This window comes from Grammomys surdaster, unplaced genomic scaffold, assembly GCF_004785775.1.
Source record: "Grammomys surdaster isolate TR1022 unplaced genomic scaffold, NIH_TR_1.0 124525, whole genome shotgun sequence".
In the NCBI taxonomy this organism is placed as follows: domain Eukaryota; kingdom Metazoa; phylum Chordata; class Mammalia; order Rodentia; family Muridae; genus Grammomys; species Grammomys surdaster.
This window is the reverse complement of record NW_021619512.1, coordinates 106,733-126,370: the sequence shown is the minus strand read 5'-3', so window position 1 is coordinate 126,370 and position 19,638 is coordinate 106,733. Positions and strand designations below refer to the sequence as shown.

Here is a 19,638-nt window from a genome sequence, read left to right as displayed (position 1 = left end):
GTTTGCTTGTTTGTTTGTTTGTTTGTTTGTTGTAAGTAGGTATGGTGAATGCAGAAGAAATTCCTACTGAAACACAGGCAGAGGAAAGTCTTCACAGGAAACTCTTGGATGCTTTTATGGGAAACTTTCTCTGCTACCTGCCCAAGATTTATTGCAAGATAAAGCCTTCAGACCACAATGCTGCCTCCACACACAATTGAGATATATTGTTCCAGAGAATCCCCTACAGTGTCAGTGTCTCTGATACTGAAGTAGAAAGGAATTTCCTCCTTTATCTCAGATTTGGTGTTTTTGCCAAATCCTCAGAGTTAGGAAATGAGAGGTGCTTGAAGTGGTAAGAAATTCCAGGCATGATCAACTTGAGAAACATCTGAAGGAAAAATCTAGAATCCTGAACATTGCTGTTCACATTTGCTTCCCTCCTTCCCCAGTCAACTTTGGGAGGGCCACAGATAGAACAGAGGAGCAGGATGGGAGTCCAAGCTGCTTCTCACTGGGTACGGGACAGTACCATGCCACTTGTAAGTCTTTGAGATTCTGTTTGTTCCTATATGAGAGGGGACTGGACAAGGTGGGTTCTAGAGTCCCCTTAATCTCACACTTTGTTATTCATTTTCCATGGACTGATCATCAAGGGCAGACTCTCAGAAGCCTTTGCCACTCAATGCAAGGGTGGATTTCTTCTCAGGCTCCACCACTGGGCAACCAGATATGTCACCACTTTCGTATGCTGATTGCCATATATAACTTCTAATTAATTTCAGATCTTGCCTGCCATTTCTGTTTTATTTCGTTAGCTTTTATGGTCATTCCCATACTATTCCAGAAGTAACATTGAAAATGAAGTTAATATTCAAATAGTTACTGACCCCCAAATTATACATTATATTTCTTTTAATAGTGTCTCATATATATGAATATGAAGTATTTCAATCTGTGTATGTTATACAGGTTAGTCAAAAAATTTTCTTTCTTGATTTACCTGTGGCCTCTTCAGTCACCTCTGATCTGTACTAAGTAGGTCCCAGACAGAGCATAAAACAACATTTGCTCCCTCAAAATAGATAATCACAAATCTTTAAAAGTTCCTGATACTTAGGGAATAGGAAAATAGATTCAGCATCTCTCAGCTTGTGACCCATAGAAGATAAATTCCATAGATACTCCCAGAAACAGATGCCAACAAAAGATGTACCAGGAGACTGTCAAGAAACTAAATCCTTAGAGGCTGAGGTGTACTTCTCATCAGACGGGAAATGAACACAGGAGTACCTCTCTAAATCTGGAGATGCATTTTCCTCCTGTGGAGGTCAGAAGTGCCAGAGCAGCTCAGGCCTATGGATGACCTCAAAGTTTGTCTTCCCAGCCATATATCACCTGCCCAGGTCCAGTCAGTTACTTATCAGGTCTCTGCCCCCATCTTTTGCTCCATCAGTTGCTACAGCATTCCCACTGAACGCTGGGCTCTACTAGTGTGTTCAGAATCACTATCAAGTTAGCCTGCACATACAACCTGTGACACTCACAATCTTTCACTTTCAATATTGAAAGGCATAGGTGTACTGTACATTTTGTGGATGTTCAATACTGCACATACAGTGGACAAAATCTCTCTATAATATTGTGAGGGCAGGGGGCAAAAACTGTGAAATTTCAGAAAATTCAGACAGAAAAAATTTGGATATTTATTTCTTAACCAATTTTCAAGATCATATAAGATAATCATCAGGTAAATTGTGTCATGGTAGATATAACTTGGTACTTGTAACAAAAATATATTTTAAAATAAAAAGAAAACATCTCATCTAACTGTGCTAGAATAAGTTAAGGCTAAAATTTGTGTTTCCACAAATGCCGACTGTCCCAGACACAGAATTCTAAAATGCTGCTGGAAGATTGCTGATCCTAGGAAAAAGACTCCAGGACAGAGGCTTGAACGCAGAATCTACACATTTGCCGGAGTGAAAGAAGCAGGTTTGGAAGACACAAGCTGAAATGTGAAACAGTCACAGCAGAAACCCTAAACCATGTCACACGACAGCTCTAGACCTGGGATAGCTCTTCATAATCACCATAGAGAGGAGACACCACGGATTAGACAACCCACTGGAGGCAGCATGCCCCCAGAACACGTTAAAAGCACAAAGATGCAGTTCCTTAGCAAGGATGCTTCCTGAAGGGGACTCTCTGAGAGCCTCACTCCAGGGTTCTCAGTTGCCTGGGGAATTCATGAGTGCCTTTTCTTCATACCTTTACTTAAACCCAGAGTTACCAGAATTGCCAATAATTGTCCTATAATCAACTCCACAGAAAGTACCTGGCTCTACTGTTCTGGAAATCTGTACAGATAGCTCTCTACAGTCCTTCCCCATGCAGATTTCACATTCTAGTGTTTGTGTCCAAAATGCTGTCCTCCACTCCTGTCAAACAGAAGAACTGATGTTCCAGTCACTGTGGTATCTACAGGTTCCTTCCAGCTCCACCCTCATTATTGCCGCCTTGAAAGGATGAATAAAGCTCGCTTTGTCCGTATGTCCCCATTCTCAGTCTGAGTCTTAAGTGTGTGGAAACGGATTGTGGAGAGGCCACACCTGTGTTCTCTTTAGCTGATGCATTTTTGCTTTCTTACATCTGCAATTCCACCAATTTAAAGACATACTTTACCTCTCTTGAAAAATCCTCAAGATATCAGACAAATTAACATGATATTTGTGAAAACAGAAAACAATAAAAAGTGTGACATAAGGATGTGTGTTTCTGTACTAACTAACCACAGCAAACAGGTCTTTCTGGGTTTGATTCCAAAACTGTTATTTATCAGATTTAGAAACTTTAAGGATTTAGTGTTTTAATAAACTTAAATCAATACAGTCTTGTATGACTGCCAATGAGGATCTGTTCTGAAAAAAAATATGTTTGCAAACAATTTTGTAATTGAACCAATACAATAGAGTGTAGCTACATATCACACATTGTACCAGCTCATAGTACACAATGAGCTGTATGTTTTCTGCCAGTATATATGAAGTCTATCATTGGTTTAAAGGTGACTGTGTGACACATGACAGAAACTCATGTAGAGTGCAGCCATATGCACATGTGAACAATTCTATACGCAAAGCAGTTTGTCTCTTATATTAAGCAAGTCTAGGCTTGAAGGAGGTGGGTGGGGAAATGAAAAAGTATTAGTTGACCATGACATTCATAGTTTGACAAAAGCTTAGAAACAAAGGAGAGGTGGGATGGGATGGGGTATTTGTGGAGGGGATACTTGGAAGGGGGACAACATTTGAAATGTAAATAAAAAGAAGCCTACCAAGCCTCTGATTATACATAACTTATGGTTATAAAATATCTTTCTACTTTAAGTATATAAAAAAGATTATCTCTTTCTCCAGAACATAGCACAGAGAATTCTGATGGCATAGAGGAAAGCCTCTGGGTTATCAACCATCAACGTATTATAGTTTTGCTGATGCCATAAGATAAAGCATTATCAGAAACAATTTACAATAATTGCATATTCACCAACTGAAAGAAATTAAATTCACAAATGAACCTGATTAAGATGAAAGTGGCTTCTGCCACATGGCTCTACGTAGGGCATCTTTGACCTCCTTATTCCGAAGACTGTATACCAAAGGATTCAGTAGAGGAGTGATAAGAGTGTAGATCACTGAGATGAGCCTTTCCTGCCCCAGCAAGTTCTGTGACTTAGGTTTCATGTAGATAATTGCAGTGCAGCCATAATGGATGATGACCACCGTGAGGTGAGAGGCACATGTGGCAAAGGCCTTCTTCCGACCATCAGCTGAAGCAATCTTAAGAATAGTGGAGATGATCACAACATAGGAGATGAAGACTACACCCATTGGTAGAATAAGAACACACACACTGACAACAAAGTTGATGATCTCATTGATAGTGGTGTCTGTGCAGGCCAGCTTCAGCAGCGGTCTCACATCACAGAAGAAGTGAGGGATAACAAATCCATTACAGAAAGGCAGGCTAAATACTGATGTAACCTGGACAATAGCCATACATAGACCAATTCCCAGTGACCCAGATGCTAAGTGAACACAAGCCTTCCTACCCATGATGACTGAATACCTTAGGGGGCTGCAGATGGCCACATAACGGTCATATCCCATGACCATGAGTAGGAAACAGTTGTTGATGCCAAAAGTTAGATAAAAAAGTATCTGGACCACACAGTCTCGAAAAGCAATCATGTGGTAAGGATTGAGAAGGTCAGAAAGCATCCGTGGTATAATGGTCACAGTGTAGCAGGTATCAGAGATGGACAATATTGCCAGAAAGAAGTACATGGGAGTGTGCAGATGATGATCCAGGTGAATAATACTCACAATAATCACGTTGCCAGACAGAGTGAGAAAGTACAATGTTAGGAAAATAGCAAAAAAGGCAAGCCTATGCTGCCAACCAAAGCTGGAGAAACCTTCAAAGAGGAACTCTGTTATGAAGGTTGCATTTGATTTTAGCATTGAGACTAGTGTATGTTTCAGAGAATTAGGCAAAGGAAAAAAAGGCTTGATGAGTCAACCATGAACCAGAGTAGGCTGCACCAAGGTCTTCAGTGAAGAATGTGTCTATCTTAGGCAAGGCTGGAGACTGCAGTCTCAGCTACTGGTGAACTGGTCAGTCTTCCTCTTTGTGCTATCTTTCCTTTGGAGCTATAGAATCCTTAAACTAGGGCCATGAGATTGAGAGCATAGATGGAGACAAGAAACCAAGTAGATCAAAATTAAAAGAGATTTGTAGAAATAGCCTGTTTTCAGTTTCTTAATTATGTACTTCTTATTGAGTCACATGTTAGTCCTGCTTTAACCTTTATGAACTTTCCTCCACTGTTTTAAACAGATCATATACTTTGTTTCTATTCCATCAACAGTGTATAAGGTTTACACTCATTCAACTATTGTCTAACACTTGCGTATATTAATAACACTTATTATTATTCACAATATCATACATGTTTATAGTCTATTTTGGATCATTAAGATGTGTCATATAATTGTATATTTTAATGTTAAGTAGATTTTGTATGCACAAATCAAAAGTATTATCTTTACTTTTTCAAAGTATTATTTTTACTTTCATATTTATCACAACACTATACACAGTAGCCAATTTAGAGGAAAAAGTAGGCTTATTCTTCCTGCAGGCCCTGTAGCCACTGTTCTCTGACATCATGAATGTTTCATCATATTTCAATAAATGCATTCTACTACTTCCTAGAATTCTAGCCAAAGGAAGGAAAAAGGAACAACTTGAGCCAAGCATCTTCGACCATGAGATAATGGAGTTCCTATGTGGAAGTAATGAGAAAATTCATTTAAACAAAGAAGGAACTGAAATCTCATGGTTCACTTTATTTCTTCATGTCCCACACAATGTTAAGAAACAAAAGAAACAGGACCATCTATTGTGTGTCTTTTCCCCAGGTGCAGCTAGAATAAGAAACTATAATAGGGTAGAAATATCCTCCCATCTTTATTAGGCATATCCTTTACATCCATTCAGAAAGCTTAGTGTTCACTGAATTGCTTCCCTTCCCTTCTGCACTGCCCTAAAGGTATAGTCTTCTGTAACTCCCCATCTTACCTCTTCTTCCTACTTCCATCTTGCACCCAACACTTGATGGCCATCCTCCTCCTCCCCAGGATCACTGCACAATTGTTTCTATCATCAACCTTTCTGTTGTATTGACCATTGTTCACTCCTGCACTTGAATGCTGTAACTGTGGTTTCATGAGAAACTACTTGGACACTCTTGCAGAAATTCCTTCAATAACTTCAAAGTTTTAACCACAATGTTCAAAATTCACTTGCAGGCTGATTATAGTAATAAACCACAGGGCTTCCACGAACATTAAACAGGTTTAATGCAGGTAAGGAATTTGATCTGGTACTTGATAAACAGGAAGCCCAAAATAAGTACTCATTTTGTTATCAGTTATTGCTTTCTGTTTGACAACTTAGCCAGTTTAAATTCAATCACACCCCTCTGTACTTGTAAGCAATTCTTTGAATATTTCAAACAGGATGTTATACACTTTCCAATTTCCCCTTTTCACTCTCCTTTGAAATCTTTTTGGAGGTGCACCGAGCAAAATCAAATCACAAATTGCTACATGAACTGTTCTAACAGAAGCATGGATCAGTTATATTGCCCAGAACTTACTTCTTTTCGAGGACATAGTGGCTGCTCATCCAGGTACAACTGGAAGCAACAGGTAGTTTCCTCAGGATTGTTGCCTGCTATGCAATTGATAATTTAGAGGTGACTCCTTTATGATAGGTTTATACTAGACCTGTATATATTGAAATTCATGTATTCATGTAAATTCTTAGAATTTCATTTCATTTCAGGGAACAGAGAGCATTATTTGGGTCTGTTGTTTTATGCTCATGACCTGGAATATTTTCTCTTCCCTTCTTGAGACCACTTATTCAAAGTTATTAACATCCTAAAATTTTCTCTTGGTACCTTTATGTAAGAACCTCTCTAGCAGAGAAGAATAGATAAATTAGAGGCATTGACAAGAGTAGGGCTACTCATCTCGGCCATGGGAGATGTAAGGAAGGAGGATAGGATGTAAAGTAGGAAGTGGCAGTTGGATGGAACGCTCAGGATTCAGAGAATGCTTTAGAGTTTAGTTTTCTTATTACCTTTCTTTTCTATTAAGTAGACAGCATAAAAAGTGATACAAAATCTTGTCTCTGGACAACTTCTGAATGAGTGTATTTATTGTGGCACTTCCTGAATGCTTCAATCAAGAATGATTGTTCAGGTTGGTGAAACCAAAATTTGTTTGGTTCTCACCAGGAAAATCATGTCTTTAATAGTACAATGTATTCAAGGGTTGAAAAATAAGCACAGTGGTAGTGGAAGAGAAACATGGTCAATTAGCCCTTTTGCTTAGAGAGCTCACATTCCTGAACTGCTTCAGACTTCAGACTTAATGCAAAGCCCTGCAAGTACTTCAGTCTCTCTTCACCACATTATATAGTAAGTCCATCTGCATTTCCAGATATATCCATATGAGAAGCCATATTCACTTTGCCTCTATAGACTGCCACTGGGGTAGATATATGACAACCCAGGGTTCTTGTAAAAGTTCTTGATATGGGCAGAAAATTAAGTGAGACTCACCAGGTATCTTACTTCTTACATCTTCTAGAAGAGTTGTGCTCAAGCCTGATTCCCATATGTTATTCTGCAAATGTTATTATCTATAGTAATAAATTATTATTTTTTAACTAGTAGACACAAGGTATTTCCCAAGGTTTTTGTCCAGGTACTTCTTAAAATTATTTAAAATCCCACCAGTTACTTAATTTTAAACTATTCAGCAAAAAAAAATTCTATTTTACAAAATACACAGAGTTTTGTCACAGGTTTACTGATGTCTTAGGAAACCCTGATTTGTTGGCAGCTTTCTGACAACCTCCCAGAAGCCACACCTAGAAGTGGCTACTTCAGAGGATGGAAGCAATGCCCATCTCAGGCATCCTGTGCCTCAGACCAAAACAAATGTCAAAGGAAGTCTAAGTTCCTTCAGATTTTCTAGTCCTACCCACAGTGAGCTTGCCTGTGGGTCACACAGCAGTAACTGGATATGGGAGGAGGGTAATAAACTATAAACTTTTGTCAGTATCCTGGGTATCTTTCTCCCAAATAACACTTTTTACTCCCTAATGATTAATGGAAGAAATTAGAATATTTTCAGCATAGTGTCTTGAGACCTCATTACTGAGACAGTTTAATATGTAATCCTGACACTCACACTTGGGAGAAGAGAGCTGGTTGTGTTCTTAGGAGCTATCTCTCTGGGTTAAAAGGTTAATTTTCCATCTTGGAGTAGGTCAGGGCCCTGTTGGGATCTAGGCTATATTTGCTGTCTAATTCCTCAGTGCCAATGGAAGGGGGCATAAGGTCTGGTGTCTTCTAAAAAGAGAATAGAAGTAGGTATTAAACAGAGTTGAGCAAGAATCTCTATTCCAGACATACACATGAGTGGTTTCTGGTATTGACACTTAAAGTCATTTTAAAGTATCTAGATGGAATCATCAATCTTGTCCCAGAGTATGTTGTTGAACTTTTATACTTTTAAACTTATCTTTCTTGTCTCTTCTCTAATAACCTCACTCATTCTTGGCTCAGGTTGGCACCAACCTCAACCTTGCTCGTCATCCTCTGTACCCTTTGATCATTTGATTTCCCTCAGTCAAATTACTTGTTAATATCCATTTATAGTTTTAAAATACATAAGATCAGGACTCCTTGTCACATTTAGGAAAATTTTAGAGTCTATTACATTTCTCTTTATTCTCTCGGTATTCTTAGAATTTAGTCTCATAAGCAAAAATCACTAAAACCTTTCATATGTTCTTATAAAGTGCTACATATAAAGCTGTGAAGTATACCAGTATACATAATTACTCATTTCATCTCCCTCAAAAACTACTTAGAATATAAATATGCCTGACTTTCAGAAAAGAAAACTGTTAGATTGCGGGATCATCTTATTTTCCCTAGGATATTTTCTAATAAATCAGATACCAGCATTAAACACAAGACACCTGACCTCATATGATGTGTGTGTGTGTGTGTGTGTGTGTGTGTGTGTGTGTGTAAGAAACTGAATACAAGTTAGAGAACTGGAAGCATTTATCCTTTACCAGAATTATTTTCAGCCTCCTGATTTCCATTTCTTCTACTATATCTCTGAAACAATGTTATCATGGCTAACATAGATATTATTACATTCTTTAGGAGTCAAGCATTTAGACTGAAAGAGTGTAAATAAATATCTTAGGTTGACATTCAACTTCCTGTGGTCTCTTTCAGGAACTGTTGTTTATTGTTTGTAGTCTTTGGTCAAAAGAACCTAAAAACTAAGTGAAGCAACTAAAATCTCCATATATGTTTATACATGAAAGAGTGCATAGAAATAAATTAACCCTCACAAAGATTGAAACCTGATTCGCATTAACTTAGTCCCTAGTTTGATAAATAGGATCTTGTCCCTACTACTACCTGCCAGGGAGTACAATAAAATCCCTACTACATGAAGAAAATGTAATCTAGAGCTTCAATTTGTGTTTATAATTTATTCGTACATAACAGGTTTAAGCAACTATGGTCTGCCAGCTGATATGACCACCATCTGTTTTTGTACAGACTGCAAGATATAGAAGAGTTTAGAATCCCAGTCAATTAAAAATAAATAAAATAAAAGTTATTATGTAAAGAAGTATGTATATGTTAATTTTATTAGGCACATGTTTAAGTTTGTTCTGAATGACTATTACATTAAATTATATGTTATCTATAGCCATTTTTGTGTTACCTGTGTAATATTTAATGCAAAGAAGATTATGGTCCAAAACCCTAAATTATTTATTATTGGCCCTTATCAGAAAAATAATTTAGACTGCTCAGAATGCAGTAGAGCTATACAGATATATTAGAAGAAAAGAACATACTGCTAAAAGTCAAACAGTGTGGGACGCGCGTGTAATCGTCTCGCCAGCAAGAACGCACACGGACACACATCAGGATCCTTCTGTAGGAACACGTTTATTCCCAAAAAACAAAATGGTGGAAGAAGACGCCAGGCCCGGGAAAAGAACTGTTTATATACCCTTAGAGCGGTGTATTCACCTCTGATTGGCTGCTTACTCGTTGCGCACCAAAACGCTGTGGGATGGGCTTTAACTTTGGCGGGCTTTTACCATGGCACATGCGCAATTTACTTGTTTACTAGGAAGAATCCCGGAAGCCAGCGCCATGTTCCAATGGCGGATTTTGCCAGCACCCGCCGCGGCTTCCTACATCTGCCCCTTTTTTGTTTTATTGTAGAGGGTGGTAGATGAGATCCCTGGGAAGGTTTTGTAACTCCCATATTTGGGGGTCTCACGGCGGGTCTGAGTCTCTTTGGAGGGCGGTGCTCAAACTCTTACCCGTTGCTGGGTCAGCCTCCCCACCCGGGGCTGCCCTGTCTTAGGTGGCCGAGGCTTATCCGTCCACTCCGTTATTGACTTACCAGACCTTCTATCCGTGGAACGAACACCTTAGTGGGCAGGGACTGCGTATAGAAATGTTTGAGGCTTTATAGGCTGTCTTTACCAAAAGCCTTTGGGTAACGGCTGAGGAATCTGTCTACTGGCTATTTCTTTTTGTTTTGTTAAACAGGCACTGGTCAATGTCCCGTGTCTTAGGCTAGCTGATGTTTTTCCACAGCCAGCACCAAAGAATGGTGAGCTCTCTGTCTAGGCTACGAGGGTCGCGCACCCACACCTGGCATTCTCAGAATGTGTGCCCCAGGTTGTGGCCACTCGTAATGCCTGTCACTGGGTAAACTCACCACTCGTGGTGTACCTCTGGCATATGGGATCAGCCTATTCCCATCGTTGGGACCAATGGCAGCTGGCCTGGAGACAAAAAGATGGAGCTGTCTATCTGGCTGTTCTTGGCCTGTCTAGCGTGGTACCAGTCATGACTCAAACTCAAGCCCGATCAAGCAAATTCCATCTTGGGGGAATAAGCGATCAAGGACTAATAGTTTAAGCCAGTCTCCCTTACCCTATCAGGTGCAATGGAAGCAAGTCCTCTGAGTGCAAGGGCTAAGGGAAACAGAAAGAGATGCAAACACCCATCCCTGTGCAATGGAGTCATCTCCTAGGGGTGCAAGGGCTGTTTGCCTCAAAATTCAGGTACCACAGCTACACAGACAAGGACCAGCCAGGCCAAGACTCTTCACCGACCCAGTGTAATGGGCAAATCTTTTGGGATGCAACGGCTGATGGCCCAACATTTAGCACCACTACTAGTGAGGGGGAGACTACTTATTTTCGAAGCAGTGATAACCACACTGCAGGGGAAGCCCCTAGTTCTTTGGTCACAAGCGCCTGTGCAATAATAGCCTTGTCAAGATTTTGTTGAGCTCTGAGTTTGCAAGCCAACCAAAAAATGAACACTAATCCGCAACATAGGGCATACCAAACAGGCCTACTCCCACCCACTTAAAAAAAAAAAAAGAAAAATAAAGAAAAGGAAAGGAAAGCTGAAGAATCTAGGACAGTCCCTCAGTCGGGGACAGATCCACGAGCGTTGAGTTGATGTTCACCACAGCTGCTCTCAATTTTCTGAGTGTCTCATTGAAGTTTTCTGACCAATTTCCTGTAAGATATTGAAACAATTTTCTGGACAGATTAGCTACATTATGTCTGACTGGTATGGGTTTTGGAAAGGCAGATAATATGGTCCATCGTCGTTTCCCCGATATACTAGGAACCTGTATCCCTTGGATCAGCACAAGGGCTGTCATCAGAGTTTGGAGGATCCGCTTGGGTGTCACCTTCTAATATCGCGAGTCGTCGCATCAGCCGCTCTGGTAGCCAAAACGGGTTGTCTTTTTCCTGTGGAAAGACACAAACTGCTCCCCTGGCTTTTAAGATAATAGAATCTGGACCTTTTCATTGTCCGGTCAAGATGTCCTTTTATTTGACCATCTCTTTTGGCCTGTCAGGCTCTAAAATATTGAGGGTAAAAAGTGCTAAAAGCTGTTCCTCCTTCATCAGTTAATTGTCAAGGGGAATTAGGACTTGCATCTCCCTTGAGAATATCCAACAGAGGTTTACGTTCTTCTATGGTAAGCTGAAGATGAGGTTTTAGCCAATTAATATCTGCTGTTAACAACTTTTGACAATCATTAAAAGTAAACCATTTTTTGTATGTACACTTGTAAGCCAGAAAATGGCACTAAATCTCACTACAAATGGTTGTGAGCCACCATGTGGTTGCTGGGAATTGAACTCTAATATTTTTAGTTGTGAGTCCAGCCTTTAACGGCAGAACCATCTCTCTAGCCCCAATTATCCATTCTTATTGGAATTTTCTGTGTCACAATTGAATTCTCAGATATTGAAAAGATACTGCCTTTGAATCTTTTTGGAGCATCAAGTACTCTAAAATCTTAAAGCTCATTGTATTAGAGCAAAGGCTTGTAGAAAAACTCCTTTAGAGAGATCAGCCAATAAAATATACAGTGAATAATATACACTGAGAGATTCAAACGCTTTAAACTTTTGTATTAAAGCAACAACAAATTTTTTAAGGCCATTAATCATTCTTTGGGGCAAGCTTTTTTATGGCCCAAGGATTATCTTTTTTGTACCAAGGACAAGTTTGTCAGGTAACCTTGGTCACCTGACTGTTGCTCAAGCCTCTGTTTCTGGGACAGTCACTTTAAAAACTATCTAAATTTTCATATTTAAAACACCCCCCATCCCTATGGCTCTGTGTAAGCTATGGCCAGATCCTGATTGTATGAGGGTGCAATTTCATAGAAAAGACGAATGTATCTGTGGAAGTCTGTCTTTGTTTGTATGGTCTGAGGGCTGTGTAGGCAGTTTAACCTGATTAACATCACACTGAAGTTCTCCTACAAGCATGTTAAGATCTCAGTCTGCATGTCTTAATTTAAATGTAAATGTTCTTAATCTCTAGCAGGCCAGCACTGTATCACAACCTGTTTTAAATATTTTTATTTAACTCTACCTGCTGTACCCTTTTATCACATGGGCGAATCAAAAAATTTTAAACTCAAGATTACAACTGCCAACTGTAACATTAGAGTATAACCATTAATTTTGAGAAGCAAAAGCAAAACCAATTTAAACAATCTATTTTCTCTAAAATCAACACCAAGTAGACTACCCCTATGCTACAAAGTTTTGTTGCCAATTTTTACATATAAATGCATGAAGCAGCTTTTACTATCTCATTGAAGAGATATTGGTTTAAAATCTTACTTTTTATACACTTGGTTTCTGAATGACTCTAACCCTGAGTTAGTTTTACGCCACTTTTCGTTACCAAAGTTGTAAATTTCTAATCACACCCAATAATTTAAGCCAATAGTCTATAACCAAGACATGTAGAACGTTTTTATACTTTTAAAACCAATCAGAAACAACAATGAAGTGGCTATATATCTTATTTTTAGATCAAACAAAATTTGTTGCTTTTTCTAGCTGTAATTTTAAGAGAAAAGCACCTTGTCACAGAGATTTTTCTAAGACAAAACAACTCTTAGCTTCTTTATAAAACCCAAAATGCTGCTGATCTCTTTTAAAAGCAGCTTATGCCAACTTCAATTCCTGAAAAGGCTTTTTTAGCTCAGTTCAACTCTTAGCTACAGGTGTAGGGTAGCTGATCAGCTTCTGCTGTGTAAATTAAGACTGTCTTTGAAACAAAGTTAAACTAGCCCAAAGGTTGTATCAAGCAGTTTTAACGATCTTTCCTTTTGAACATGCAACAAACACAGAACATTTAGACAATGAAACAAAAAGCAAACACAAACACGTGGACATTGGCGCACCAAGGACAGACAACAGAGAAGGACATCTAGGAGCTACAGAGAATTTCAGGACGTCTCCCGAATTCTCTGTTTCTAGATGAACTCTGAAATTCTTTTTTGTTGACACAGCTCAGAGAGAGGATACCTGTATTTTTAAAACCCTTTTTCTCTCTCTCATATTCAAGATGTAACTTTTCATCTAGTTCATTGGAGATGTAGCAGGCAGCTATTGTAACACTTCAGTACCCTGCTTTCTAGTTTTTCAATTCCTTTTAACCCTGCTCTTTCCACCTGAAGCAGCTTTTAGACTGCAGGCAATGTCTGTTTAGAATTTGCCTGACCTATGTTTCACTGTTACCTCCTAGGCAAAATCGGCACAGGGTCAATACCTCATTCACTTAGACTGTCTCCTCCGAAACACTTCTTGCAAACACAGCCTCCAAATAACCATCACTAGCGCCAGCACTCGATCTCGCGGCGGCGGCAGCGGCCGTTTATCTGGCTGGCATCTTTCCTCCTCATCTATCTCTTCATCTGAGTCTTCTGCCTCAGAGGAAGTTAGCCCCTCCGACTCAGAGGCATCAAGCCCCAAAACTTCCTTTACCGGATAAAGAGGTTTCTTTTTTGGGGCCTTTTCTCCTTTTCTACGTTCCTCTCCCAGGGCGTCCTTTCCCTCATCTTTCGCTTCCTTGGACTGTGTGTCTTTGGAAGGGTTTTTTTTCTTAGACATGCCTTTTTTTCCTTTTTCTTTCTGAGCTCCCTTTTTTTTTCTGAACTCTTAAGCGCTTCTTTCCCTCTGTTTCTGACATGCTGGCCTGCAATCTGTCTACCACTCCCTGGGACACCGCTACAGTCGAGCTGCTTCCCTCATCCTGCAAAACCAGAAGGAAGAGGACAAGCACTGCCTGGGGAGGGAGACGAAATAAATCAAGTCCAAACATGTCTCTCAGAGATTTTTACCTTGTTCTACGGTTCTGGATCTGCTCCACGCGTGGAGGGTCTTCTCGAACAGCGCCGGCGATGGTGGATTCTCCCGGGTTTCTCGGCACCAACTGTGGGACGCGCGTGTAATCGTCTCGCCAGCAAGAACGCACACGGACACACATCAGGATCCTTCTGTAGGAACACGTTTATTCCCAAAAAACAAAATGGTGGAAGAAGACGCCAGGCCCGGGAAAGCACTGCTTATATACCCTTAGAGCTGTGTATTCACCTCTGATTGGCTGCTTACTCGTTGCACGCCAAAACGCCGTGGGATGGGCTTTAACTTTGGCGGGCTTTTACCATGGCACGTGCGCAATTTACTTGTTTACTAGGAAGAATCCCGGAAGCCAGCGCCATGTTCCAATGGCGGATTTTGCCAGCACCCGCCGCGGCTTCCTACAAAACAGAAGGCAAAATACACCATAGGAAGAGACCAATAACACTTATTCAATGGGCTTGATAAGATACAGCTTTAAGATGACTTTAATCCTCCCAAAGAAGATCCATAATGACTGTTGTCTCTGTATAAAGCATTGTATTTTACTGTGGACAAAGTTGGACTTGCCTCTTCCTAATGTAATACATCCAAAATGATGTCACCCCATGCTAAAATGCATTACATGGGGATATGTCTTGTTATTATACATTGTACAGGTGCATACAAGGACATCTACAGTTAAAGCCACAATAATTTTTAGAAAGTTAAAGATCTATATAATCAGTTGGAACAAGAGATATTTTTTCAGTGACTTTGAAGAAGTAAGATGTTGTGTTTTAACAGCACCTGTAAGAGGAAAATGTTCAAAACACCTTGCTACAATATTCCTATTTTAAAACTATACTCTGCTGATGTGTCCAGGGAAACCACATAGTTTACTGTCTTAGTTGGGCTTTCTATTGCTGTGATAAAACACCATGACCATAACCAAGCTGAGGTAAAGGGGTCTATTCTCCTTAAACTTTCACATCACAGCTCTGAAGTGGAGATTTCTGGTTTCTTTGGAGACTCAGTTGTGTCATGTGATTTTTTTTTTCTGGAACCTGCCATATGAGAGGATGTTTTGCTGAAGCAAGCACATGAGAGGATGTTTTGCTGAAAACAGACATGTGGTAATTTTTCTGGAAGCTACCTAAAAATAGGGTATGTGATATTTTGCTGGAGGATATGCTTTGAGAGGATACATGATGTTTGGAAAGCGTATAACTCAACAGATAATGGTCAACACACTGGTATTGGTTCACCTTGCCCCTCTTTGCTAGTGCTTGTTGGGATTTGCTGACACTGATCTTTACTCACAGTACTCTGGAATTTCTTCACTTTGCCTTCTTCCTTGATCATTGCTTGTCATGACTTCATTGAGAAAAAAGCACCAGAGAGCTTCTGGTGGTGTTCCAGCAGCTTCTTGCCGCTTCCCACAGACATATTGGCAGAGCCTCCTGGTTTCTTTTGGATCTGTCATTGCTGATTCATTGGAACTGAATTGCTGATATACCAACAACAAAGATGAGAATCACCCCCCCAAAGAACTATTTATGAACAGGTCCACATCTCCCTTCATCCTGTTAAACTTTACATTACCTCTGGTGGGTGGTAGGCTAGAAAGGAGGTTAAAATGTTTAAGAACCCTTATTAAAGTAGGCTTTGAAAAATCTAAGCCCACAACAGTTCATCATTAAATGAAGTCAGGAACTCAAGAAAGGCAGGAACCTGGAGGCAAGAGCTGATGCAGAGGCCATAGAGGAATGTAGCTTACTGGCTTGCTCCTCACTGCTTGTTCAGCCTGTTTTTGTTTGTTTGTTTGTTTGTTTGTTTTGTTTTGTTTTAATTTAGTTTATTTTTTAACTTATTCACTTTACATCCTGTTCACTGCTCCTTTTCAGTCACCTTTCCTATAATCTATACCCTATACCCTTTCACCTATTCCTTTGAGCAGATGGGGACCCATCTGAGTACCCCTCACACCCTACCACTTCAAGTCTATGAGAGGCTAGGTGTTTCCTCTCTCACTGAGGCTGGAAGAGGAAACCCAGCTAGTAGAACATATCACAAGTACACAGCTTGCTTTCTTATAGAACCCAGGACTACCAGCCCAGGAATGGCACCATTCACTATGGATTGGGTCCTTCCCCATTAATCACTAATTACAAAAATTCCTTATAGGTCTGACATTTTGTTAATTAAGGTTTCCTCCTTTCAGATGACTTTATCTTGTGTGAAACTGATATAAAACCATCCAGCACATTCATTTACATCACTTGCATTACAAGTTCTTTCTTTCTCCAACACTGGGAAGACATAAGCATACATTCAGCATGGTTTCTTATTGCTGCTTTTCAAGACACTAATATTGTTGAAGGTTTCTTGCTGGAGGGTAGAGTCACAAGACTGAAGTAAAAAAAGTTGCTCATGAAGAGCTGTTAGAAAATAAAGACTAGATTCTGAAGGAAAAATGAGAATTTTTAAAGCCAGTTTCAAGAAGATAATACTCTATTGCTGACAACTAAATTGAGTCACAGTGAATTTAGCTCAATAAACATGATGGAATCATTTTTTTTTTAACATTTCACTACAATATATCATAGCTAAAATGTTGAGCAATTGTCTTATGCCAATCACTGTTCTAGAAATAGAATCATAAATTAGGGTGCTGGTAATGGACTGAGAAATAGACTTAAATGTCACAAATTCATTGTTGGGAGTTCCCTTCTACCACACCTCAGAGATGAGGAAGAGGACATGAGAAGGGAAAGGAATTGAAATGATAGGCAGTTACAGCAAAATCCTCAGACTCTCTCATAGATGAGAATGCTGGACCCAGGAGGGCTTTCCATAACCATAATAGCAGGGAAGTACTCCAAAATAGAAAACCACTGGAGGTAGCATACTTGAAAGCAAAGGAACTTAGAGGTTAAGATTTCTTTGTGAGAATGATTCCTGAAGGGGACTCAAAAAGAGCCTCAATCCAATGTTCTCCCTTCCCTTGGAGAAATGTATATGTAAGCCCTGATGAGTACAAAGTGGAGATATACATTATTATCCACCAGATAACATCAGAAAAAGATGGCATTACATTCGCCATCAGACTTAAAGCTCAACACCGTAGCAATTCTGGAAATCCAGACACTAACACAAAACTATCTTATCCCTGATCAAACTCCATGTGTCATATTTTTTGCAAAGTGACATATGTTTATTTGAATTTTAAAAAACTTGTTCATTTCCACAGACTTGCTCAATCCTCAGGACTTCGTAGATCCAGTGGCATATTCACAAAAGATGCATTGCCTCTGCAGAATTATGCTGCAAGATTAGATGCACCATAAACACCATAGAAACCACTTGAAACTCAGGGAATGTTTGTTCCCCAATATAGATAACCAGCGTAGAGTGCAAAGGTGAGAGAGAAGCTTCTTCTTCATGTCAGAATGTCCATTCTCTTCTTCTGTGACAGATAGAATGGACATTAAATGTTGTATTATACTTTAAAGTGGGAATTTATAAAAACTTAGAAAATTAACCAAAAGAAATTAAGAAAAGCTATATATTTTTAGTGAAGTGTTGGCCTTCTCTTCATTAATCAGTATTACCTAAGTTGTAATTAAAGTGCTCATATCTGCAACAACTATGTATTTCTTGAGTTTAAGTTCACCCTAAAAATGAACTCTACTTTCTATGAGCTCCTTTCAATCCCTATCTCTCTTTACTCCTGTATTGAGAAATAAGAAAAAAATCATGTTAAACCTTTTATTAAATAATTTCTTCTTTTCCTTTCTGCCTCCAAATCCTATCATATACTCCTTCATATACATACATATATATATATATATATATGTAATTAACTTACATATTGTTATTCATAATTAAAACACATATGTTCTTTTTTTTTAAATATAACCTGCACACTGTGTATAATATACTCCTATATATGCTTCTGGGGCTGACTGTTTGGAATTGGATAACCAGTTGGTGTGCCTGAGTAAGACTATTTCTCCAGGTCTCAGAATTCCTAAAGTGTCTGTAGTTTTTATATATTATGGAGGCCTCCTAGGCTTTCCCCCATCTTCTTTTGTGTGTCTATATGTGTTGTTTCTTTTCAGCTCATCTTTAGGTTCATTTTGGTGACACTTTAAATGTGTAGCTTCTAACAATACTATGAGACATAGAAAACTCCCTGAAATTATGTATCTTATAATCTTTCTTTTCCTTCTTCTGTAATATTGCCTGAGTTCTAGGTGTGGAAGATGTTTTGTAGATGTACCCCTTGGAACTGAGCTCCATATTGCTATTCTATTTATACTAGATAGAAATGGAAACATGAATGTTCTTCATGCATGACAAATGAACAATGAATATGTGGTGTATATACATTATAGAATATTGTTCTGTAGAGAAAAATAAAATCATTAACTTTGCAGGGAAATGGATGGAACTACAAAAGTCCATTTTCAATGAGTTAGCTGAGGTCCAGAAAGATAAATATTGCATGTTCTCTCTCATTGGATGCTCCTAGTTTCAAATATTCAGATATAAGTTTAGTCTTCACCCCCCATCAAGAAAATGTCTCTTTGCGACAGACAAAATACATTACAAAAACCCACAATTGATCAAATGAAACATGTTCAACTTTTGACATGACCTCCATTTCTGGTTTGTGGTCTCAGCTATGAACCTCAGGACTGTGAGCAACACACCTCTTTTTGTATCTGACACATTTTTTTTTCTGTATGTACTCACAATTTCTAGGTCAACTGAGAAGTTCCATCTTCTTTGAAGATGTGCCTCCAGAGTCTTGAAGTTACCCTGATTATAATGCTGTATTAGCAATTAACCAAAACAGAATACAAAAAATATTTTTTATAGAAATCTGTATATTTTTGTGTCTTCTCAGTTATCACAAGGGCTGCATACTGACACCCTTAACTACACCAAAGAAGGTTTGTCAAGTTACGTTCAAAATAATTTATTCATGTGTTTCAGGATCCTGCAAGATTTGAGTCTTTCTTCATTTGTGTAAATAACCAAAAACACAGTTATATATAGTCACACACATGTATATAAAGGCACTAAAGTATGAGTAGCACAGATGTGAAATTTTTATACCACTTATTTCTATGTATATTTAGTGTAGGACCCAGACATGTACCCCTGAAGGAAGCAATTGTTTTTCAATCAATTTAAGCTAATCTGCATATATATTTGGAATAGCAGAAAAATAAATTATTCTTATATTATCAAAGAAAAATAGCTTCAAAGAATGTCATA

The 19,638-nt window shown here is 38.9% G+C and overlaps 1 protein-coding gene across 1 annotated transcript; it reads right to left on the bottom strand.

Annotated features, from left to right (window-relative positions):
* Window positions 1–3,523: 3,523 nt before the first annotated feature.
* On the bottom strand, window positions 3,524–4,543 carry LOC114636567 (olfactory receptor 10J3-like). The gene has a single exon (XM_028784643.1). It carries the CDS (start codon window positions 4,503–4,505, stop codon window positions 3,564–3,566), a length of 942 nt encoding a protein of 313 aa, XP_028640476.1. The 5' UTR covers window positions 4,506–4,543; the 3' UTR covers window positions 3,524–3,563.
* Window positions 4,544–19,638: the final 15,095 nt, after the last annotated feature.